This window comes from Talpa europaea (assembly GCF_964194135.1).
Source record: "Talpa europaea genome assembly, chromosome: 1".
Lineage (NCBI taxonomy): Eukaryota > Metazoa > Chordata > Mammalia > Eulipotyphla > Talpidae > Talpa > Talpa europaea.
This window is the reverse complement of record NC_140073.1, coordinates 21,470,334-21,495,173: the sequence shown is the minus strand read 5'-3', so window position 1 is coordinate 21,495,173 and position 24,840 is coordinate 21,470,334. Positions and strand designations below refer to the sequence as shown.

At 49.9% G+C, this 24,840-nt stretch overlaps 1 protein-coding gene across 1 annotated transcript in view; it reads right to left on the bottom strand.

Annotated features, from left to right (window-relative positions):
* The window catches only part of ABTB2 (ankyrin repeat and BTB domain containing 2), a gene marked incomplete at both ends in the record, with an annotated part of 157,120 nt that overhangs the window by 20,437 nt on the left and 111,843 nt on the right, over window positions 1-24,840 (bottom strand). The window contains 2 exons of the mRNA XM_084247455.1: window positions 11,361-11,574; window positions 20,466-20,612. Of these exons, the coding sequence (XP_084103581.1) occupies window positions 11,361-11,574; window positions 20,466-20,612 (361 nt within the window). The remainder of the gene's footprint in view (window positions 1-11,360; window positions 11,575-20,465; window positions 20,613-24,840) is intronic.

The following is a 24,840-nucleotide window of genomic DNA, read 5'->3' as shown; positions in this document are numbered from 1 at the left end:
ACAGATGCGCCTGCTTCTGTCACTCCAACGGTCTCACAAGGCCCTTCAACAGGACCAGGCCTGCAAAAGCCGTTTTTCCCCATCAAAAAAAAAAAAAAAAAAAAAGAAAGGAGAATAAACTTCTTAAGGTCTTGCTTTTAAGAGGTCCCTGCAGCCTGGAAAAAAAAAATAAACCCTGCCCGCTTAGCAAGCATATGATTTATTGGGATTACAGTCTTAAAAGCAGTGTCTTAACAACATGGTACAGGAAACGCCTCCAATTTCCAGCTCAAAGCAGGCTCTGTTCTTCCTTGAGGTGGGCAGGGGCCTCAGGGAGAGAGTCAGGTTGGCAGATGGGGTAGAGGCCTGTAACCGGAGGCGGGTAACCTGGGCCTCAGGCACAAGGCGGCCTTGGGCTTCTGTCCCCAAATGGCGGGCAGCAGCCAGAGGGTATGTCTCCTCTGCACCCACCCATGCAGATGTGGGGCCAGCACTTAGACTGACCACAGATGTGCCCACTGGCTGGGCAGGGCCTTGAGACCAGGCCTGAGGTTAACTTCCACCCTCGTCTGGGAGCATGAGGTCTCGGGCAGTGGCTGGCTCCAGGGCTGGAAGGGTGTGGGGAAGTCATCTTGCCTGACAGTTGCTCCCTGAGATTTCCCATCACCCGCTAAGCTTGGTCCACCCCGCCCCCTGAATCCAGGAAAAGAATCTCAAAGAAACAGCCAGAGAAGGACAGATGTGATAACCAAGGCAAGCAATGTCCCCCCCTCTCAGCGCTCAGTCCTTCCCCTGACTTTGCCCATCTCCAGGGGGAGCTGCTGCCAAGTCCTGGGGTGGAGTGGGGTGATTCCCCCTACTATCCTGCTAGAGGCCCTGCTGTCTAGATTGGGACTGGCAAGTGGCAGTGCCAGGAGCCTGTAGGGATGCCATGCTTTCCCAGCTCTACAAGCAGACGCTTCTCTGGGAGGGTCAAGGTCGCCTCTGCTGTGCCAGCTCTGAGGCCCTCACCACAGGTTCCTGAAGCTTTCTGGAGCGCCTCTGGGGCCTAGCATCACGCCAAATTGTCCAAGTAGAATAAAACCAACATTGTCCCACCGAAGTCAGACTCCACTCCCAGCACAAAGGAAGCAATTCTAGTCAGGTTCACATCCTGGACTAATTATTTTTCTATAATAGCTTGGTAAACCAGAATGGTTTGGCCCAGCTTGGAGGCAGAGTGGGGCTGCCATCTCTCTCTTAAGTCCCAGATCTGTCCTCTCCAGCTGCCCCAGACCCCACACTGACCCATGGCAGAATCTCCATACAGGGTCAGGTGACTTGTCAGAGGCGGGATTTAGGGCTTTCTGTGGGAGAAATACACGTTCCTTATTACCACTCATCTGGTACAGATTAGAGGTATTTGCTCAGATATGCAGATGGGCATAAATTTAGACTCCAAGTCGTGATTAGCTGTGGATGATGTCTCTGCCTCTTCCCAGTGGCTGCTCTTCAAGCCCCATGGAACCCTAAAAGTTAGCAGTGGGATGGAAGTGCCATCAGGTGGCCACTGGACACCCAGGAATAATACAGACGCACTAATGAGCACCTGGCTCTCTCTTAAGCCCTGACATCTGTGGACGCAGTCAAGCTTCTCCTCGCAACAGGTGCTACTTCTGTTCCTGTTTCATACCCAGGGAGACCGAGGACTGCAGAGAGGAAGCGACTTGCTCCAGGTCACACACTGTGTACGTGCCTGAGCCAAAGTCCAGGCTTCTGAGCAGTACATCCCTCCGCCACACAGTTCAGTGGACCCCACTTTCTGTTTTCTGGGGTACTCCACGCCAATTCCTTCATGTTAGAAATGATGAGTATGAGGGCCTCCCCGGTGGCGCAGCGGTTGAGCACTGGGTTGCAAAGCTGCCTACAGCCTCTGCAGCGCCGGTTCGATCCCCGGCTGCTCCCCGGCCACCGGAGGAGGGTCCCACATGGCGCGCAGACCTCTCCTGCCGCCCGCTGCTCCCCTCAGCAGTGTACTTCGGTCCTTCTGCCTGCTCTGCTCCCCGCTCTGGCTCTGGTGAATTCTCTCACCCTCCTGCGCTTCTGACTGTACCCAGTGCTTGTATAAATAAATAAATAAATCTTAAAAAAAAAAAAAAGAAATGATGAGGATGAGGCACAATAGCAACATCATTTGTCACCCAAACTGGACCACTTTTGGGAGGGAAAAGGACACCTACTACCACAGTACCGGGGCATCAGGGACAAACAAGGTCGCAGGCAAACCAGGACATCTGGTCACCCTCGTGTTAGGGCCACTGGATGAAGAGCCTCTGCCTGCTCGTGCTGGCCCTTCCAGGCGTGGGGGCCCCTCCCCGCCTGCCCCCAGGAAGTAGGTCTCCCTTCTTCCCTCCAGCACTGCCCCCTCACAGCACTCATCACCCCGCTGTAATGATTTCATTCATCTGTACACGTCCTTGTTTCCTCTGCTGGATTTATTTAATATCTCTCAAGGCAGATGCTGTTTTGCTCACTGACCCATCTCCTGGCACAGGATCCCGGGTCAGAAACTCAACTTTTGAATTTAAAAACACAAGGCAAGTTTCTCCCTCCTAAAGCACTCTGGCTGCAAAACGTATTTTCAGAGGGCCGGCTTTTATGCTGGAACTTTCTGCAGGCTCCAGAGTCCTAAATCAGGCCTATGAGCTGGTGAAATGGGAAATGCTTCACCTTCCATTCTTGGAGGCTCTAGCTGGCTTGAGTATTAGCAAATGGTTCTCTTAGGAAAAAAGAAAGTATCTCCCAGATGAAAAGATAAGCATTTCACAGGGGAATTTTCCAGCCAGGAATAATTTCCTGTAGGGAGCTCAGCCGACTGGGGCTAAGGCAGCTTCTGGAAGGGCAGCTAGGACACGGGGAGGGAGTCTTCTCAGGGAGGGCGATGGCACACGTGGCTCTGCAGATGTCAGTGTGGCCTGGCTCGGCGCAGAGGACACAGCCATCTATGTCTTCAGTAACTGGGCCTCACTCCAGGGTGGCATCTCGTGTGGGTGAGATGGTCTAGATTCTAGTGAACTTTGCCTGCCACTACCACCCCTCCACCTTTTCTCACGAAGGGAGGACTCTGGGTCCAGGGAAGTCCAGGGCATCTGGCCCATTTCTCAGGCCCAAGCTCCCAGCACAGCAACCTGGCGGGTGGGAGGCTGGTCCAGCGGGCAGGGCATCGCTGCTTCCCACACACCTGGAACAGGGCGGTGTGAAAGCAGGCCTTTCTCTTCTCCCCTGGGGTGTGGCTCCTTGCCTAACTGCACTACTCCCCCATGGGGTTTGCTCTGCCATATGCAAGAGACCTACTTTCTCTTCCATGCTCGTGTCTGTGGAGGCTGACAGGACACACAGCTCTCTCCCCACGGGAAAGCCAGAGGGGTGAGGGCTTCCAACCTGTTCAAATACACGCCCTCCCAAGGACACTGGCCACGACCCCAGGCCTCTGCTGTAAAGATGGGCTTGGGAAGCCCCGAGGCTTAGCTGTTCTGCTTCATTTACCTGACAGACACCTGCTGGGCGGCAAGGAGGGGTGGGGGGGGGGTCTCGGGGAAGGGATTCTGTTTGGATTCAGCTGAGTCTAATCGTGCAGCACCTGGCCTCTCCACCCCCAGAGTTTAAGCAAAAAGAGTTGTCAAGTAGAGTTTCCAGAAACTTCTAGGAAGAGGTAGGGTCAGAGGACTTTTGAGGTCGGACAGAGACACACATGAGCAAAAGCAAATTCCTGACTCACAACAAATGGCTTTGACCTGACTTGTAGATGGGGGTCACTTCAATCGAGCCAAAGATTCAGGAAAAGACAGTACAGGCTCCAGGGCATGACCCTGCTTTCTGCACCCGCATCCCAAATACAGCCTCGGGGAAGACTCTGCATGGACTTCTGACTTGCCAGGATTTGCTGTGCATCTACTAATTGCCAGGTAAGCATGAGGTCATTTTATGTAATGATACATTACCCTCTGCACAGCCACCATTCAAGGGAGGTACAGTTATCAGTCTGCACTGCACAAAAGTGGAAACCAAGGCTTGGAGAGGTTTAGACACATGCCCAATGTCTCATAACTGGTCAAAGGCAACCTGTCTGGCTATCAACACGACCAAATAGCCACACACATAAAATGCTCTGCGCCTGCTGGCCGGCAGAAGATGGAAGGTGGTCTTGATGGAAAAAGCTCCGCCCTAGTGGGCTCACTTCACTGCTCGGCCCACACTCGAGCAACTGTACCTACCCACTGTCTCATCAGACCCAGGGCGTGCAGGAAGGCAAAGCCTCTGGGGGTGTACTCTAGATCCTAGTGAGCCTGCTTTCCCCGAATCTGCAAATATTAAATAAAGTAGCAAATGCGTGGCAAGTCACAGACAGCTGCCAGAGGCAGTTGGTCTTGTGGGAGAAGGAAGTCTGAAGAGTTGCCCAAAAGGCAAGCAGCAGCAGGCCAGAAATCAGTCTGGCTCTCATCCTGCCCCGTTCTTGGTGTCGGAAAGTCAGCAGCCCAGTCTTGGAAGCCACATCGAGCTCTCTTTAAGCAAGCACACTCCGCTCCCTTTAGAGGTGGGATTTCCCAGCACTAGACACTCTCTGGGATCCTGGCAGTGCTGTAGACAAAGGAGATTGTTGCTGCCCTCTTACAAAAACACGACAAAGGTATTAGCCTCAGGCCCGGCAATTCCGTTTTCCCCTTTTCTGTGAGGACCTGTGCAGTCAACAATGGGACAGGAAGCCGAGCACACAAGCAGCCCTGGGGGCACCTGTCAATGGTTGGGCCAGGATCCTGTTCTGCTTCCATCCCCGTTATCTGGCACTGCCTCTTCCTTTGTCTGCCACTAATCCTGCTTACCCCCTCTGGGAGGTGGACAGATGCCCACCCTCTGCTGGCCACCCAAAGCCCATGAACTCAAGTCGTGGAGAGGAAGCTCTGAGGAGTTGAGAGCAAGCTGGGCAGGAGGTGGTGACCAGATACGCACTCCCAGGGTCATGCCCCCTTTCTCCTGCACGAAGGGTGGGCCCTCCCGGGTGGGCCCTCCCAGCCTGAGCGCACACCTCCCTCTGCTTGTCTGTGACCACAGGCGCCCTTCTTACCCTCTCAAGGCCTCAGTCTGCTCATCTGTAACCGGGAGTGGTAAGGGCTTCCCTCAAGAGCCATGGTACAGGTCTTTGGAGAACAGCTTTCATACGCTTTATGAACTGTGAACTTGTTTAGGTGCTTCTAACCCGCATGAAATTAAATCAGATTACATCACTCCCACCCTCACACTTGCCAAGAGCAGCCCACTGTGTGTAGAGATCATGGCCAAAGCAGCAGGCAAGGGCCAAGGATGCGGGTGCACCATTAACTCCAGCCTGTCTGACAGGCAGCTTGGTCTTTGAATCAACGGAAATCTAATTTTTAGAGTTCCCTGAAATCTTTGGGTGGAGGCTGTGAGAAATCTAAAATCTGTACATGCGTCTGTCCCAAATGGCCCTCACGTAGGACCATGATTAGTCTTTTGTGACATCTGGTCTACCTCATCTTCTCTGTCACTGCTGGTTCCCTGGTTCCTGTCAGGCTCGGAATAAGAAGGAATTAAGGTCAGGGCTAGAGGAGGTGTGCGAGGGAGAGAAAACACGCATTTTGAGTAAATGTGAATTTTAAATTCACCACTGCCTTTGGATTAATTATGCATTAAAATGATTTCTTCATTTCAGTTCTCCCACAAATTTATCATAATGGCAACTATACTGATGAAAACAGCCACCTTCCCTGAAGAGCTTATTCTGTTCTAAGTCCGTTAAATGTGTGATCTCACTTGATCCCTAGGAAAACCTTTGGGTATAAATCATTTTCCATTTAAAGCTGGGGAAACTGAGGCCTGAGAAATTAAACCGCTAACCCAAAGGCACACAGCTAGTACATTGCAGTGTGTGGAGACCCCATCCAAGGGGGTTTGACATTCAGAGCCCAACCTGTAGGCTCTACGGCCTATTGTAGTAGCTGCACCAAATATGCAGCTGCCTGCTGTGTGCCAGGGTCTACTGCATGTGCTGAAGACACAGTGGGAGCAAGGACAAGTCACAGGGTTACATTCTAGAAGGGTGAGGAGGCGGGCAGGCAAGCCAGTAAACAGATAAATAAGCAAGGTAGCCTCCAATAGAGGAAGGGACTTGGAAGAAAATACAAAAAGGGGAAGAGGGAGGAGAAAAAGAGTGGGGGGCCGCTCTCCAGGTGCACCACACACCATAGACAATCCTTGCCGAGGTCACTGCCCCAGGCTGGGGAATACATGGAAGAAGTACTTAGCTCACCCAACAGCTATTCTTACTGCGTTTACTTCCATTTTGGGTAAACAGATGGAGATTGAATGCACAAAAAAGGGGGAGAAGAAAAGAGAGAAAAGAGCTTAACATTGCAAATCTTCTTGAAATGGTATTTAAGGGAACCACAAGTCAGTAGCATAAAGCCACCACAGCCATCATCTCTATTATTTGATAAGAAAACACTTTCGCAAGCTGAGCAAAAGATTAACGAGCCTGCTTCTTTAGACTGAGCACACAGCCTATGGGGCACTTCTTATTTATGTAAAATGCTCATCTGAGGGGAAACATTCCCCCTTCTGCATCTGGAATGGAACAAAGAGGTGCCTCTCCTCTGTGGTGCCTCATCTGTATCGGAGGCATTTCCATATAACTTGGGGAGCCCCCCTAGGAAGTAGGCACGGCTTGGATCTTCCCTTTAAACGGGAAGCTGAGCGAGGTATGAGACTTGTACCAATGACAGAGTCCTTGAGGCAGACCAGGTCTTGACTGCAAAACTACTCGAGCCCCACAATGAGCACTTGCCCGGATAAACAACAATCAGAGAGGATATAAATGCTACCCAATTCTTGTGTTTTTAAATGTAGATCCATTTCTGTCACAAAATATGCAAACTGAAAGAACGAATGTCCTTCTGTGACTTCTGCTGCGTGAGCCACTCCTCCCACTGGGGTCTTCTAGAGCTGTCCTTTTAGGCCTTGTTAAAACCCCAGACTGTACTGATGCCTCCCCCAACCCCCCAACTCTCAAAGATCCCCCTGAATATAATGAGGATGACTGACAGCTACTGTGTGCCACCACTGTCCTAAGTGCTTTACATATATTAACTCAATCAACCAATTTCTACAGTAAAGAAGTAACTGAGGCCAGAGGCACGGAGCTTGTAAGTGGTGGTGCTGGGGCTGTACCCATGATGCAGGGTCTGCAGGCTCACCCAGTGTATCTTCATGCACCCCAGCTTCCTCTTATGCTGTCTGGTGGTTGGTGCTCATGTTTTCTTCCGTCTTGTTTTTGCTTCCCTCATTAGGTTGGAGACTCAATCACATAAGCCACTCTTTATAATTTTCTTACTATTCCTTCCCTGCTGATCTACACAAGTCCAGGGAGAAATATGCATCGATAAATAAAGCACTTAAGATAGCATCTGCCTCTTCACTGTGCTCTACCGTGCTAGCTGTCATCACTAGTAGTGTTTGTAAGTAGTGGTAGCCTTAGCAGTTGCATGAATTAGTGGTAGGTGTGGTAGTAGTATTAGTGAGTGTATTAATAGTAGTGGTATTACTAATCCAGATGCTACTTGAGAACCACACTTTGATAAAATATCCATGACCAGGGAAAAGACAGTCTCTTTAATAAATGGTACTGGGAGGGGGGTGGTGGTAGAATAAATGGTGCTGGGGAAACTGGAAAGGCACACAAAAGAAAGAAGTTGTATTACTTGCTAACACCATACACAAAAATAAATCATAAATGGATTAAAGATTTCGATATAAGACCTGCAACCAAAAAATAGGTAAAAGAAAACTTTGACGATACACTCCACGATATCAATAATAGACATATTTTTGGTGACTCAACCCTTATAGCAAGGGAGTTAAAAACAAAAAGGGGAGATTACCTTGTTAAAAAACTTCTATACAGCAAAAGAAAATACAAGATGATTAAAGAGACACCCCACTGAATGAGAAAAATAAGTACACAATGATAAGGGATTAATATCTAAGATATATAAAAAAACTCCAAAAATTCAACATCAAAAAAGCCAAATAACCCAATGAACAAATGGGCAACAGATATGAAGACAATTCACTGAAGAGGATATCCAGAAGGCTAAAAAAATATGAAGAAAATGGTCCTGACCACTTCCAACAAGAGAGATGCAAATTAGAACGGCACGAGCTACCCCCTCACGCCTGTGGGCGCGGCACAGATCACAAAGACGCCCACCAACAAGTGCTGGGGAAGACGTGGAGGAAAGGAAGCCCGTCAGCTGTGGGTGGGAGTGAGAACTAGTGAATCCATTACGGAGAGCAATCTGGGTTTACCTTAAACAATTAAAAATGGAACTACCGTATACAACCCAGCAATCCCACTCTTGGGCATATACCCACAGAGCATGAAACCATCAACCAAAGGCCCGTAGGTGCTGCAGTATTCACGGCAGCACGGTTCACAGTAGCTAGGACGTGGAAGCAGCCTGAATCTCCTTCAACGAATAAGTGGATCCAAAAGATGTACGGCACACATACCATGGAATATTCCACAGTCACAAGAAAGGATGACATGCAGCTATTTTCAACAAAATGGAGGGAATTTGAAAAAAAAAAATTCTATGTAGTAAAACAAGACAGAATGATAAAAATACCCTGGATGTTGGGACATCCAAATACTGGACATTCATATAATATAATTGACAATTCAACAATTTGAAGCACCTTAAAACACTCCTGGACATCAGGCACCCTGAGGGCTCTGAGGTTAGGAGGGCGGGGGAAGGTGGAGGCACGTGGGACACAAGGGGTGGCTGAGTGTACAGGGGAAAGTGAAAATATACAACGTGCTTTACGTCATCTGTTCATTTTTTTTTTTAAATGTAGCCAGTCACAGAACCCCTAAGCAGACCTCTGGGACGGCCCTTCTGGCCACAAGGTCAGGTCACCTCATCCGCCCATGCGGTCCCCGATGCCTCGGCTTCATTCTGCATGTGCTTCCCTGTCCTCTTGCTCGGCCACTCTGCCCCTTTAGTTGCTTCCCTGGCACCTGGTCCCCTCATACCCACGGTCTCTGCAAGTGCCACCCCCTCTGCCTAATACAGGTAATGCTGCTAATCATCACGGTAGCTGAAACATAGCCTTTACTGTGTCCCAGGTACAGTTCTAGAAGTGCCACCTCTGTTAACTCATTTAGCCCCGCACCTCACAGGGTGACTGTCAGGACCGAGTGTTATGTCTACAGAGCCTTGATCTGAGTGGTACCATCAAGGGTGCCATGTAGCCAAACCCATGCCCCCAAACTGAGCTCACCCCAGTAAGGTTTCCTACTCCCAAATGGACTCAGCAAACCAGCATATCCCCAAACTGAAGGCCTCCGGGGCCACAAACCCTCCATCATAGCTCAAGCCAGAAGCTCTGTCCAACTCTGTTTGGGTGGACCCAGTGCCCCTGTACCTACCGTGGGGCAGAGAGAGATGCTTAAGGGGTGGGGTGGGGAGAGAGACAGACAGACATCCCCGAACTCAGAAAAGCTGACACTCCTCAGGCCCATCAAACCCTAGCTGCTTCATGCACAGGGAAGGAAGGTCCCCCCCAGATTCCTGGTGAGGGTATTGGAGTGGTGGCAACTGTCTGGGACACATGGCCCAGTCTGAGTGGCCTGCCCTTCAGTGCAGTGCCCCAAGGAAGGGTTAGCCAAGCTGGCCAAGTGCCTGCCCTGTCAAAGCAAATGTCCAAGCCCAACAGGGTCTGCGTCAGCAGCCAGGCACCAGGCCACCACAGAGCTGTCTGCTGGCCAGGGTGTTTTCAGGCTGTTGTCCTTTTAGTGTCCAAATCTGAAATTTTGGGGCCTCCCCTGGTGGTGCAGTGGTTGAGCGCTGGGCTGTGAAGCTGCCTGCAGCCTCTGCAGCGCCGGTTCGATTCCCAGCCGCTGGCGAGGGTCCTACATGGCGCAGACCTCTCCTGCCGCCCGCTGCTCCCCTCAGCAGTGTATTTCGTGAGTCTGCCTGTTCTGTTCCCCGCTCTGGCTCTGGTGAATTCTCTCACCCTCCCACGCTTCTGACTGTACCCAGTGCTTGTATAAATAAATAAATAAATCTTTAAAAAAAAATGTTTACTGTTTCCCAGAAGAAGACCGCAATGATGACCTAAGGGTGACCCTAGCAGCAACAGCAGTGGTAGCATTCACCGGGAACTATACACGTGTGTGCTGCGTCCCTATGGCTTCACATCTTTTGTAATACCAGATAGTTAGAGGGGTTATGAGTGGAGCCTATGTGGCCTTGGCAATCACCAAACCTCTCTGGGCCTCCACTTACTTATCTGTAAGATGTGGCTGAGCGGAGCACCTATTTCCCAGAGTGTGTGCGTTTGATGCATATGCACGGGCAGATGCTCAGGCAGCGCCCTGCACACCACAAAGGCTCAGATATGTGACTGCTGTTATGGAACCCTGACAACGCTTCATCATTGCCTCCACGTGTATAGCCCAGGAGGATGAGGCTGGGAGGTGCAGAACCTGCCCGAAGAACTCAAGGTTCGTGATGCCAGAGGAGCCACTTGCTACCCGCCACCTGGGCCCCTGCATTCCCAGCTCCCAAAGTCTGCAAGGCTTCCCATGTTTTTATAAGGCTGATTTTAATAAGTTAGAAGGTGCTGACAGCTACCTTTGCACCTGCCCTTCACTGAGTCCCTTTGTGCAGTGCACAACTATACATCTGTTCTTAGCAGCTCTGCTCTGGGCTAAGTGTCTACAGAGAAAATACTAGAAGGGAGTCAGGAAGCCTTAACCCTGGGGCCATTCAACGACTAAACTTCTGGAGATCAAATAATCTACCAGAGTCATGACGTTCTCACCTGTAAAAGGAGGGGACAGGACAAGACATGCCTAAGATCCCCCACAAAAATGATGATAACTGACATCATTGTCATCAAAGGAGGTGTCAGCTACCACAGACGGAGGGCCAGTGACCACCCAGACTGTTCTAATTGCTTTTTCGCAGAGCACTAGCTCACTTGAGTCTCACTATCACCTCATTTTATGAAGAAACAACTGGGTTTTAGAAAGCTCAGCTAGTGAGGGTCAGATCTGGCAAGACCAAGACAGGGATCAACGTTCACATTCTGAGTCTCAATAACCCCATGTTTCATCAGCGGGGTGGGGGTGCGGGGGGAGAGTCCTTCACCTTTCTCAATTCCTACCTAGCCTGCTTCTATCCCCCAGGTCAGCTGCTTCCTCACAGGCAGGCTGGCTACTGGGGGCTCTTCTCTCACCATGGCAGTCAGTCAGTCAGTCAGTCAGTCAGTCAGTCAACGCACATTTGGTACCATGTGTACGGCCCAAGGAAGACTCCTACCGTTCATTGTTCAGGGCCATTCTCGGGGGGTCCAAGTTGGGGTTCTCCATGGACTCCATCTGTGGACACCGCAGGAAGTAGTAGAGCGTGTGGAGGGCATCAGGGGACCAGGTGATGGGTTGTGGAGACTGGCGGGGCTGGCGGGCGGGGCTGGAGCCGGGGCACAGAGGGTGGCGCCCCTGCATGTGGTGCATGGCCCGGGAGACCAGGTCACCTGCAGCGGAAGGTGGGAAGACAAAGAGAAAACAAAGTGAGTTCAGAGCCTGCATTCTTCCAAGGATACTCCTAGCAAAGAGACAGCTCTTTGCCTATGTGCATAATTACTGTTTACCCTGGAACCAACAGGCGGAGGTGGCAACTGTCACCTAGACACACAATAGCAATTTAGTTTCCCTTTCACTTCTAGTCTTGCCTTAACCACTGAATTAAACACTTGGCTGAGCCCAGCGCCTTCAGAACTTATGCTAATGTGGTTTCTTTTTCAACATCCTCATTCTCTCTGCCACCGCATGGGTTTTTCTCTGGCTCTGGCCAAGGGAATCTCTCTGGGCCTCTTCTCCCAGCCTCTAATAACCAGGCTGTGGTAACTCCCGCGCGGTCTTGGGCAAAAGCTCCCGGTCCTGCAGCAGAGAAGGCACCTCCACGCCCTCCCCATCTTGCACTGCGTGCTCCCCGTGCGCCTAGTGCTCCACTCTAGACACAGGGTTTAAGGAATCCTTACAATGCTAGGGGCTGAGTGCGATTCCCACTTTACAGATGAAGAAACGAGGCTTATCTGGGAAACATTTACTGACCAGGTGTCTCCCCGTCATGGGGTAGTTGTGTACCTCTGTGATGCACAAACATGAACCAGCCAAGGTCTGTGGCTGAATAAATGCTAGAGTCCAGATTTGGTAGTCAAAAGGCAATCCAATCTGTCCACCAAACTTGAACCAGGCCTGTTTGACTCCAGAGTCCATGACCTGACCCGAGACCTGGCTGCAGCCCGCCCTACTGAAGTCTGTGGGTCCTCAGGCCCCCATATCCTGCGCTGTGTTTCTGTCCAAGTTGTCTTTTCAACATCCCACCAGCCGGGCAGGAAGCAGCCCATCATTGTGTAAGGCCACAATGCTGAGAAAGGATGGGTGAAGCGGCTGCAGACACCTGCAAGCCCCTTGTTGTGGGCAAAGTGGCGCCTTCCATCCTCCTTAGGCCTGAGAACTCAGGGGGCCACCCCCGTAGTCAGTTTCCTTACAGATAGTCTCTTTCAGAGAAAGCCTCTGGGCATGGCGGAGTATGGGAAATGAGGTGGGAGTGTTAGGGGGAAAAGGCTGTCCCAAAGCAAATTCCATACAGGCTTTGTGGACTCCACCCCCACCCCAGGCCAAAGCCAAAGCCACTGGGAACTCCAAATCCCATCCCCACCAAAGGGAAGGTGGCTGGGACCTGAGGGTGGGGTTAAGCAGCCAGGTGGATACAAAAGGCAGACACGTGGGCTTTGGGGGCTCTCCATTTTTGGGCTCTCGGCCAGCGCGGAGCGTCCGGCCAGCTCTGGGAGTGACTTTGGGTTTCCAGGTCGTCGGATCGGGTAGGACACATTAAAGACTTTATTTCCCTATTTTCTCCCTGAGTTGTACATTTTCCTTATTTCCTTTCCTCTTGTAAATAAACCTTTTATTAACCCTTTTGTGTGTGTCTGTAGTAGAGTATTCATAAGTCCCTTTAAAGCGCGCGGGTGAGGACCCACAGCCAGGAACCCGTTTAATATCGGGGTTGCTCTATAACAGGAGAACTGAGCAGTTTGATTTGGCCAGTGAAGTGGCATTCACTGATGAATCCAGTCATTCATTTATGCAATTACTCGGCCTTAGACACAGGCTTCTGTGAGCCTGGTCCTCTGTTCCACAGGGCCCTGTGCCCAGGCCAGAGTCTGCTGCACAACAGGTACTCAGAAACATTTAGAGAGTGACGAACTGGCCTTCCGCCTTCATTTCATTTTAAAATACAGCTTGACTTGAGCTCACTAGCTTCCAGGGTCTTCTGTGCTGGCCACAGTGATGGCATCTGGCTTCTGAGCAGTCAGGAACAGCCCCGGAATTGGATATGGCTGGGAAAGCGTCCTCCACGGCCCCACCCGTCTGCCCTCCTCTCTGACGGCCAGCTCTGCTCCGCCTGCAGCCCGAGGACCCCGGGTCAGAAGGGAGGAGGCGAGTGGCCACAGATGCCTGGCTCCCATCCCCTGACTGATTTCATTGTTCTGCGGTAGCACACCTGGGCATCTGTGTTTTGTAAAAGTTCCCTTGGTGGATCTAATGTCTTCTCAGGTTTGAGTCACCAGGGAATCAGAAACAGTGTGGACTCCAGAGCCACATCAGGCTGGCCTGAGATTGGGGTTCTGCTACCACCAACCTGGGCCTCAGGTGAGTTACTTGTCAGAGCCCTAGTTACCTCATCTGTAAAATGGAAATAATAGTGTCTAACCTAAAGTTATTGAGGATCCAAAATAATAAATGGAAAGCACTAAAATGGTTGGTGTAGAGCAGGCGCTTGGCAAAGGCTACCATGCCATTGTGATTACCGTCCTATTAAGGATATTCCTCTAGCCTACTGGCCACCTTCTGCGCTGCTCTTCCTTCCAGGGCCTCTGCCTACAGTCAGTGCTGCCCCACATTTGCAGGATGGGAACATTCCCAGCCCTGAAACACCAGATCCCAGCCCTGCCCTTGGGCTCCTGGGTGGTAGAAACTGGAACAAACAACCCCCAGGTCAACCTGCCTAGCAGCAGCTAGTTATACAGCTAAGTTGGCGGCAATGAGCTGAAACCTGGCTCCTGTTTCGCCAGGTCTAAAGGTCCTGATATTTGGCAGGACCACACAAGAGAAGTCAGAGTCTGAGACAGCATCAAAGAGAGATCTTGTTGAAGTATCATTTCAAAGGCTTGACAAGGCAGAAGTCTTTATCACCAATTACCTGTGATTGTTTCATTGTTGTCGGCAGAACCCCTTGGCAGCACATTTTGCTGCCAGAATGCAGGCAAGACAATCAAGAAGGAAGTGTATATACACAATGGAATACTATTCAGCAATCAAAAAAAGGTAAGCTAATGCCATTCGCAGCAACATGGAGGGAGCTAGAAGGAATTATGCTCAGTGAAATAAGTCAGAAGGAAAAAAAAATAGTGGATGGTTTCACTTACAGGAGGGATATAGGGGAACCAAATAAGGCATCGGGGGAAAAAAATAATAACAGTACACAACACAACACAACACAACAAAATAAAGATGGACAATTATAAACCAGAGACATCCTGCAGGGGAAGAAGAGGGAGAGGGGTCGGAGGCAGGGAGGGAGCAGCGCAGGGAACTACACCTGAGGCAGGGGTGGGGGAAGCAAACAATGTTTAAAAATGAACAATGATGTAAAATATATATATGTATATGAATGGAAGCACCTCCTTGGAGCTCCCTAAGGGGAAACTAGGAATGGAGGGCGGCCTCCTGGAAGGCCTGGGGAAGCAGGAAGGCAGCAGAGTGCAGCTGGAGACAGAGGTCCTGCAGCCTTGCTCTAAGCCCAGCAGCCAGTCTCTGGTCAGCCACCTGCCACCTTACACGCTATGCCGCCTCCTTTACGGCCCAAGAAAGCCACTCTTTGGATGTCCTCCCAAGGTCGTTTCCCTCCCTGCCACCTATGTTTTCCAGGCTTGGTGAGAGATGTGAAAAGAGACAAAATCTCATTGAATCTTTCCAACCATGTACAAGGGAGGTATTCCCAGTTTGTGGACAAGGAAACAGGTTCATGGGAATTAAGTGATTTATCCCAGTTGCTTAACTATCGTAGTAAGTGAACCAGACAGAACTTGAAGTGGGGTCCTGTGTCCCAAATGTCTGCTACTGCACCACTCGTGGTCTGGGAACTGCGGACAAATCTGTGAATGGTGAGGCTGTACAACAAGGTTACTTCAGAAATTGAGAGTCAGTTTTAAAATTTGACAAAGGGCCTCCTTGGTGGCACAAGGAATTAAGCACAGCACTGTGAAGCTATCCACAGGCTCTGCAGCATGAGTTCTATCCCTGGCTGGCCAGGGAGCTCCCCACATGGCGCAGCAGACCTCTCCTGTCGCACCCGCTGCTCCCCTCAGCAGTGTATTTCAGTCAGTCTGCCTGTTCTGCTCCCCACTCTGTCTCTGGTGAATCCTCTCAGCCCACACCTCTGGCCTGTACCCCAGTCTTGTATGCATAAATAAATCTTTAAAAAAATTAAAAAAAATAAAATTTGACAGAGCAATCTGACAGAGTGATTTTGTTTAATTAAAAAATGGTTTGTGGGCCTCCCCAGTGGCGCAGTGGTTGAGCGCTGGGTTGCGAAGCTGCCTGCAGCCTCTGCAATGCTGGTTCGATCCCCGGCCACCGGGGAGGGTACCACGTGGCGCACAGACCTGTCCTGCTGCCCGCTGCTCCCCTCAGCAGTGTACTTTGATCCTTCTGCCTGTTCTGCTCTCCACTCTGGCTCTGGTGAATTCTCTCACCCTCCCACGCTTCTGACTGTACCCAGTGCTTGTATAAATCAATCAATCAATCAATCAATCTTAAAACAAAATGGTTTGCATCTTACATATCTTTTACTCTATTTTTCTAGATTTTCATTTTTCTTTCTTTGTATTTTGTAACAATTTCAGTCTGTAATGAAGGGGTGGAGTGGTAATCTCTGGCCTGTCACCACAGTTAGTTTTTGAGAGGCCATGGCTCAGACTGGGCTGTGCATTTGGCTTACAAAGGTGGGCACTCAGAGCTGCTTCTGGAATATTCTTGTGCTTTAGAATCAGTTGATTCTAAGCTCAATGAAAGCTCAGTCTGAAGCCCAGAAACACCCACAAGGCATGGAAAAACAGGCCCTCTCTGCTTGTTAATCCTGAGAGCCTCGGTTAGAGAGGTACTACAGGTTTCACTCTGGTCTGGCCTACCCTCATTATGAGCCATCAAATAAAAACAGCAGGCGAGAGTCTGGAATTTAGCACTCTCTTCACAATGAGGCCTATGCCATCTGGCTACCTTTAAAAGAAGTGTTTTTTTTTTTTTTTTTTAAAGATTTATTTATTTATGCATACAAGAGCTGAGGTACAGGTCAGAGATGGGGTGGGGGTGAGAGGATTCACCAGAAACAGAGTGGGGAGCAGAACAGGTGGACTGACTGGAATACACTGCTGAGGGGAGCAGCCAGAGAGTCAGGGAGTCTGCTGTGCCATGTGGGCCACTCCCTGGCCGACTGGGGATGGGGGATCAAGCTTGTGCTGCAGAGGCTGCGGACTGCTTCATAGTGATGCTTAACCCCTTGCACCACCAGGGAGGCCCCTAAAAGAAGTGTTTTGTTTATTTCTTATTCCCTCCCTTTACATTTTCATGGGTAGAGAGGGACAGAGAAAAGGAAAAGGCCCAAGCTCCCTGGGCAGCTGGACCTGATACAAGAATGAAACTTATTAACCAGCCTGGCAGGCTGGTCTTGAAGAGGTGCAGGGAGCTAATGCACGTCAAGCCTGGGGAGAGCTCTTGGGTGCAGGGGGCTCAGTGCCAAGTATCATTAGCCTCATTAAGCTCTTTAGTCTGGGAGAGAAAACTTGCAGTATCTGCTCCACCTTTGTGTCCTCCCTTCTTCCCACTGGGTTAGCACAGCCCTGGTTTCAGAGTGAGAGTGCTGGGGCAACATGGCACCTGGGTCTTCCGTGGGAAGATAGCATGAGATGTTTTTTCCCTGACAGGTGGTAGGTCAGGAGGTAGATGCAGCTTAGGTGGGTTTTAGAAGCAAACATTGGAAGAAGAACTTATATTCCCTTAACAAATGCAGTTTCCCAAACCAAATATTTATAACATCAGGGCAACAAGTAGAAGTCCTAAAATCTTGTAAAACAAAAGGTATTTTTTTTAAATATTAGGGAGCTCTTTCCCAATGTCTGTCAAAAATTAGACAGACAACTGGGGCCTCCCTAGTGGGGGTTAAGTCTCAGCACTACCAAGCTTTCTGCAGTCACTGTAACATGACTTTGATCCCCAGCCAGGGAGCTACCCACAGGGTGCAGCAGACCTCTCCTGCCTCGCCCGCTACTCCCCTCAGCAGTGTACTTCAGTCTACCTGTTCTGTTCCCCACTCTGTCTCTGGTGAATCCGCTCATGCCCCCTGCACCTCTGGCCTACACTCCAGCTCTTGTATACATAAGTAAATCTTTTTAAAAAAATTAGACAGAGGACCTCCCTAGTGGCGCAAGGGGTAAAGCACAGCACTATGAAGCAATAGCAACCTCTGCAGCACGAGTTCGATCCCTGACCGGCCAGGGAACAACCCACATGGCGCAGCAGACCTCTCCTGTCTCATCTGCTGCTCCCCTTAGCAGTGTACTTCGGTCAGTCTGCCTGTTCTGTTCCCCACTCTGTCTCTGGTGAGTCCTCTCACCCCCCCGCATCTCTGGCCTGTACCCCAGCTCTTGTATGCATAAATAAAATAAATCTTAAAAAAAAATAGACAGAAAACTCAATTTTGTGAGGCCAATATACAGAATAAGAATAGGTTTTAGTTATCTTTTATGGTAACTGGTATCTCTGCATTATATCAATTCTATTTTATCCAAATAAAGACAGTTGTAGGAGTTGAAGGAGAAATAAAGAACTTATTCCCACTAATATACATACACGCAGCATCAGGTTCCACTGTTGTAATTGTGGGGACACACAGAGCAGGGGACAAGACAGAGAAAGTCTATTCTCATGAAGTGGATAGTCTAGGTAGGAGAGTTGACAACTATTTGCAAGTAAATATATGATAAATGTCAAGTGGTAATTAGTGCTTTGAACAAACCAAAGCTGTGAGAGGGGAGACAAAGGAGTAAGAGGGGGTGCTCAGGGAAGGTCTGTCTAAGAAGGTGCCATTGGACCAGAGACTTGAATAAAGTGAAGGACAAGTGTATGAAAGGGGAAGGTCACAGGGAGAGGAACTACTAGTGCAAAGGCCCTGGGGTAGGAGGCACCAAGTCAGAAAGTTGGGCTGGCTCGAGTACAGTCAACCAGAAAAGAGTAGTAGGGAATAAAGTCAGATTATATATTGGATCATGGGTTATGATGAGGAGTCCGGGTTTCACCGAGTGAGCAAATGAGTTGACATAACTCAATGTGTGTTTCAGATGGCCCCAGTTTGGGCTGAGTGAGTAGGAGAGGTGATGTTGAAAGGAGCAAATTAAAACTTGGAATGGTTTTAGTTTAGAGGTAGACTTAATAGAACTTGGTCCCTGGGCTGAATGGTAAGGACAGAATGATGACAAGTTCTTTCTCTTAGGGGAGTTTTAGCACTGCTCTGTGCCAGACTGGACCGTAATGGGCAGGAGGCAGCCGTGGGACGGCAGACTCAGACTCCAGGCTCGCCCCCATCTGCCCTGAGAGCTGGTGGGCTGGACTGCTTACAGTGTGAAGAAAGCCCCCTGGTCCTAAGCAATTAAGAGTGAGGCCTCTAGAGCCAGACACCTCCGGAGTGAAGCCCTCATTCTGCTCAGTAGTGGTGACCTGACTTAGGGAAAAATCTTCTTCTCTAAACCTTGGTTTCCTTCTCAGAACACACCTGGCCTGGTTCTTCTGAGGAGTAAATGAGATTGTGCAAAGAAAGTGCTGTGCACGGTGCCTTGCACAAGTCAGTGCTCACTTAATGTTCAGAATGCAAAACAAAAGCTAAGTGCTCTCCAGTGGCCCAAGGGCTGAGTGCATCTCTCCCTGTCCTCAAGGCAGAGGGTTCACCAAAGACAGAATGTGCACCATGCACACTCGTCAGGGGTGGAGACCACATCACACAGCCATGCCTGCCACCGGCGCCAGTCACGGCCCAGGCTGCTGCAATGCTCCCAGGGACAGAGAGCAGGAAGTTCCTTTTCTCTCCCTGTCCCATTACCAATGTGCTCTGTGACCTTGAACCAGCACCTTCACTTCCTGACCAAGGAAGGAGGAAGAATTCAGGGAGGAAAGAAGGAAGTTATGTCCTGAAGAAACACAAAGGCTTGTCAATCATAGTTCAGGGACCAGAAAACTCAAAGAAATCACAAATGGAAAAGGCCGGCGTGGAGGGGAGCTCCATCTGGCTCTGTACTGAGTGCTGTGACTTGGGTTGTGTCACTCCCTCCACTGGCAAGCAGGACAGAGAGGGACAGCTGAGGAGGAAGACTGTGCGTAACTGAAGTACAAGAGGGAGCGATCAGGAGATGCGTGGACTTTGTTGCCTCCAAGCGCACGCTTTTGAAACTGCTATCAAACAGTAATGACCTGGACCAAAAGGTCTCCAAGAGTGCTCCAGGGTCCTGAGGTCCTGCTCACCCCTCCTTCAGCCAGAGCGGCTGTTTCTCATTTTCCTTTTTCTCTGGTGGGGTTTCAGGAGGGATTTTTCTTTCCAGAAAGAATACTGGTTACAACCAGTCAAGTCAGAGTCTGTAGTTAAGACAGGTAAAATAAAACAAATATTTGAGACAACTATAAGATAACAAGGCATGTAATGAGGCACGCCTGAAACGTAGGTAATGTTAGAATGCAATGAAATGTTATTTCAATTAAAGTCGTATTTCTAGCAAAGAAAATGATAGAATGCAAAACAAAACCTAAGTGCTCTCCAGTGGACCCTCTGCCTTGAGGGTTCCTAATTCATGAACACAGAGAGGTGTTTCTTGTTTCTAAAATAAAATGAAAGAGAAACATGTATTTTGACTCACTGCTTATTTCTAACTTCGCTTCTGTAAAGCCAGTCTTTTCACACTTGAAAGCTAGAAATTAAACTGAATTCAGATTTTTAAAAAGTGACAAGGTTTGTGACAAAGCAGGGAATAGGTACTGTCCACTTGGTGGCTACTTAGCTTCCACATCTCTGCCAGGGAGGAACCGGGGGTAGTGTCACCAGATGATCTGACTTTTCAAGAGAAACCAGAAATTCAGATTTGTGTGTGATTGAGTCCACATGTGGCCAGACCATATAGGTGTGCCAACTCCAGCCTAGAAGGATCTGGCTTTCAGAGAAGGCAAGAAGTATGAAGAAGAAGGAGGCCAGAATCCAGAGGGTGAGCTCCTGCCTGCTTTTCCCATCCAATCAGCGAGACGTGGAGGCCGCACTTACTCAGCTCTGAGATGCTCCCCACACAGGTGGCCAGCAGGGACTGCTCCAGGGTCCGGAGCTCCAGCTGAGCGTAGGCATCGGCTCGCTCGTCGTGGCCCAGCGACCTGCCGTTGTAGGGACTGAAGTATGCGGGGAGGGACAGGACACCTGTGTGGAGACAAGGCAGACAGGTCACCTCAAGAAGGAAGCCAAGATCCTCGGGTATCAGTCCTGCCCTCCTTCTCCTGGGGGTCAGGGGCAGGTCTCAAGGTTCTGCTGTGAGTGGACTTTTCACTGTGGATGGTACTACGGGGCAGAATGAGGCGAGGCCCAGCTGCGGATGTCATTTTCAGCAAGTGGAGAGCATGCTTTCTTGGAGCTGCAAGAGCAACTGGTCTACAGAGGCTCAGGGGCCACAGAGGAATTCATTCCTTCCTCTACTTCCTCATTCACTGGCGATTACAGTGCGCCTGGCTGGCAGGCATTGTGCTACATTCAGGATGTGGGCGTGACACAGAGACCAGCATTGTCTCTGTGAAGCTCGGGGGTGCAAAGGTCTACCCCATGCACCCAAAAGGCAGCATCACCTCAGAGTCCTCTCACGTCCTCCAATGCCCCTTTCCTTCTTTCAGCCAAGCAGGGGGCTGGGAGACACCGTGGAGAAAGGGGTGCTGCCTTCTGTGCCCCAAGAAAGGGATACAGCCCAACCACTGTCCAAGTCCAATTAGTGTTTTTCATTAGCACATTGATGACAGAGGAGCAGAGCTGTGAGATTCAATCCCAGAGGGTGACAGCCTGTCTGTGTCTTCACCTCATGGCGTGGCTTCGTAGGAAGCACCAGAAAGGCAAAATCAGACTGACTTAAATTACATGTTGGTTCTTAAGAGCATGTGTCCACAGAGCCTCCCAACTTGTGTCACTGCTGTTTGTTGGATAGATACGTCTTTGTCCAACTCTCCATCCCCCCATGCAAAGAATAACACCCACAGTAATCTTAGTCGTCACTTTGAGGGAGCTCTCTTGAAATTTTTTGAGATCCCTGGAGAGCCCCAGGGGCTCTGGCACAGATCCCTGGCTGGACCTGGGTCAGAACCTCCTGTCCTGAACATAGACGTACCACAGATAACAGCAGTCATAGTGTGCACCGAGCAGTGCAGCTAGGGCCTTGGAGCTGGAAATTTGGGTTCATAATTCTGGCTCTGTCACTTAGCCAGTGGGTGAGTTTGGGCAACTGACTTGACGTGTCTGAGCCTCAGATTCCTCATGTGCTGAGGGCAGATAATGAGAGCTGACTGAACTGTGGGATGACAGGTGGGTGGCTTAGACTAAGTGCTCTGGGGGTTGCTGTCACTATCATTTTCACTGTGTTGACAATGTTGGCTGTATTTACAGCATCTCGTTTCTTCTTTCAACAACGTGGGCACAGCTGAGTCCATTTTAGAGTTTGGGGAACTGACATTCAGAGTTCGAGCATCTTGTTCAACTAAGTGGCAGAGCTAGGATTCAAACTCGAGTCTGAGGGGGCTCTAGAACATGCAAACTTGCCCCTCTGTAAGCCAGATCCACCAGCACACCAATGGGGTGAACCCAGGGCTGGCCTGAGTCAGTTACCCCTGAATCCCTTCCTCCCCTATTGAGCCTAGGTTGCTTCTATTTCTTGGGGCAAATACCCTTGGGCAGTCCTTCTTCTCTGACCACTTTGGAGGCTCAGCTGACAGTCAGTTCTGCCCGCACGGCCTGCCCTTCTCTTGACCCAACCGCCTCCATGCTGCCTCTCTGCTCTGCCCCCCAACCCTCTCTGCGGTCCCTCCAGGAGGGCAGAGGTTCTCCCATTGCATCTGGTGCTGACTCAGCAAAGCACAGCATCAGAGCACTTCCTCAATGTTTCCAGTGGGAGGAGGAAGAAATGGAGGGCGTGACTGGGCCCTCCTCCGGCTGGCTCCCCTTCCCCTACTGAGGGCCCTGTTCCCCAAAGCAGAAACTCTCCTTGACAGCTGAGTACCCAAACACATTAGGAAGAGTTGGCTCTGAGTATGAAAATGAGTCAAACAAAAGAGAGAACGCTCCTCTCCCCCACCCCACTATAAGCTAAAACCCACAGAAAGCCCAACAGTTGGGAGCACTCCCATGCATATCCACGAGTCCTGGGCAGACTCTTTTCTCCATTATTAATCTACGGAAACAACATGGGGACATGTGGATCAAATTTACAGTGCTTGGGGCCAGGGAATAGGAAATTCAGCTGATTTGTCAAAGGATTCCCAGAAAGGAATATTATGTCAATAGATCTAGTAACAGGAGCTGGCAGATCCATTAATAACAGTGCCCATTTCCAGTCATCACCCACCCAAAGGGACTTTCACTTAACACTATGGCAAAAGTAATTATGAAACTATTACTAATAATGCTCATTGATAGCATTGCAACCTTGACAAAATACCTTTTGCTTTTAAGAGACTTTTTTTAATAGTGAGCAATTACTCCCCCAGCCAGGGGGGTAGGGAATTTCTTCAGCAGCAACAGCCAGATCTGACCTGTACTGAGGGCTAACTATGGGCACTGTGACAACTGTACATGCTCTTATGTGACCCCCAAGACATCAGGACATTCACTTTGCAGCCATCTTACACCCATGAGAAAACCAAAGGGATCCCACAAGTTGAGTGACTTGATCCCACAAGTTGAGTGACTTGGTTGTTGAGAGTTGGAAACAAAAAACTGGGGATAGAATTTCAATTTCTTGATCTCAAGCTGTTGAAACTAAATGGCTCTCTAACTTGGCCACCTTGTCCTTCAGTATATTTGCGAGAAGGAGGGTTCTGTTGTCTTTGGGCCTGGGGTTTGATAGGAGGAAATATAAAGTAAGATCCAGAAATATCACTTTCCTTTTAATGGGTTTCCAGGCACCTCCTACCAAGAGTCCCTGGAGGCCTCCCACGAAACTCTGCAGATGGAAGGCTGTCTCCCCTAGTCCCTCTGATCTTTCCAGAACACAGCTCTACAGCAACTCTTCCCAATGTGCCCCTTAAGAAAACCTTCTTTACGTCAATCCAAAATTCTTTTTTCTCCTACATAAGCAGTTCTCATTGGAGATGGAAAATATTTGCCCTACGTTTTCTCAACACCTTCTTTTCCCCACACAAATTTCCAGCTTTATGATCTGGGCCAGGGGCAAGGTCATTCTGGAGAAAGGGATTTTCAAGGAAATGAAAGAGATGGCATCTCTCTTTTTGCCATTTAGTAAAATCCTTACGAAAAATTGTTTATTTCAGTCATGATGGAAAAGCAAGCCCACCGGGATGCTTCACTTCTTCGTGAGTAAGGAGGCCCTAAGTCAGTCCCTGGTGGACTCTGTAGAGTTACAGAGAAAACCCACATGCATCGCTCAGAACGTTACTGGGAAGTGAGCTGAACTGTACTGTTGAGTGTGAAGCAGAGTGAAGCATGATGGAGTGATCCTTGCTTCCTCTTCTGTAAAGTCAGTATTTCTGTGGAAACAACGCTCCCCTCCAATGTGCTCTGACTGCATGTGAAGTTTCCCTGTTTCTCAATCTACACACAGAACCTTAATCTTCCATCACTCAATTTTTCTCAATCTGATTGCCCAACCCCTGAATCTCCGACTCATTATCTCATTCCCCAAAGCTGCCACCACCGCCTCCACCATCCCTCTCTGAGCACAGCCCCACATCCACCGGTTGCCCAAGAACAGACCTATGAGTCATCGTTATCAGCTCTCCCTCCACCCCACATCCACTCAGCCCCCAAGCCTTGCTGCTTTTAGTACCTTAACAGCTCAAAAATCTGCCACTGCTCTGATCCTAGTTAGACCACCATCTCCCCTCAGTGGACACCGCAGCAGCCTCCTGGGGTGAGGGGGTGGTGGTGCTTGCCTCTAGCTTTACCCCACCCCCAATATCCCTTACTCTGCTCTCACAACTCTGGCTTTGTTCTCTTCAAGGGGCTCCCCCTGCTCTCGTGAAGTCCGAACTCCTTTCTATATTTCAGAATAAATGCTATGCCCCTCTTTTTGCAATGTATGGAGGAAAATGATTCTAGTAAATGGGGAATTCCCAACACCTCACAGGAAGTCAGCTGAGCGAAGAAGCCTACGCACACCTGATCCCGGTTTCTCTAAGCTGTTTGCAGAGTGCCGGTCACTTGGCTCTGCTCCAGCCTTGGGTTTGCAAAAGCAGCAGGCTTCCTTCTCTCCCTGGGCCTTTCCGCCAGCGCACAGAGAGGGCGCCCTTGCCTCAGGTGGGAAGCCTGTTGCAGAGGCTGGGAAAGGTGACTCCGAGTTGGGGTTGCCTGTTAGGAATTCAACCTGGGGTCAGCTTGCAGAGGCACTGCATCCCCCACGTAAGCACCAAGCCAGAGCAGATGGACTGCACACTGG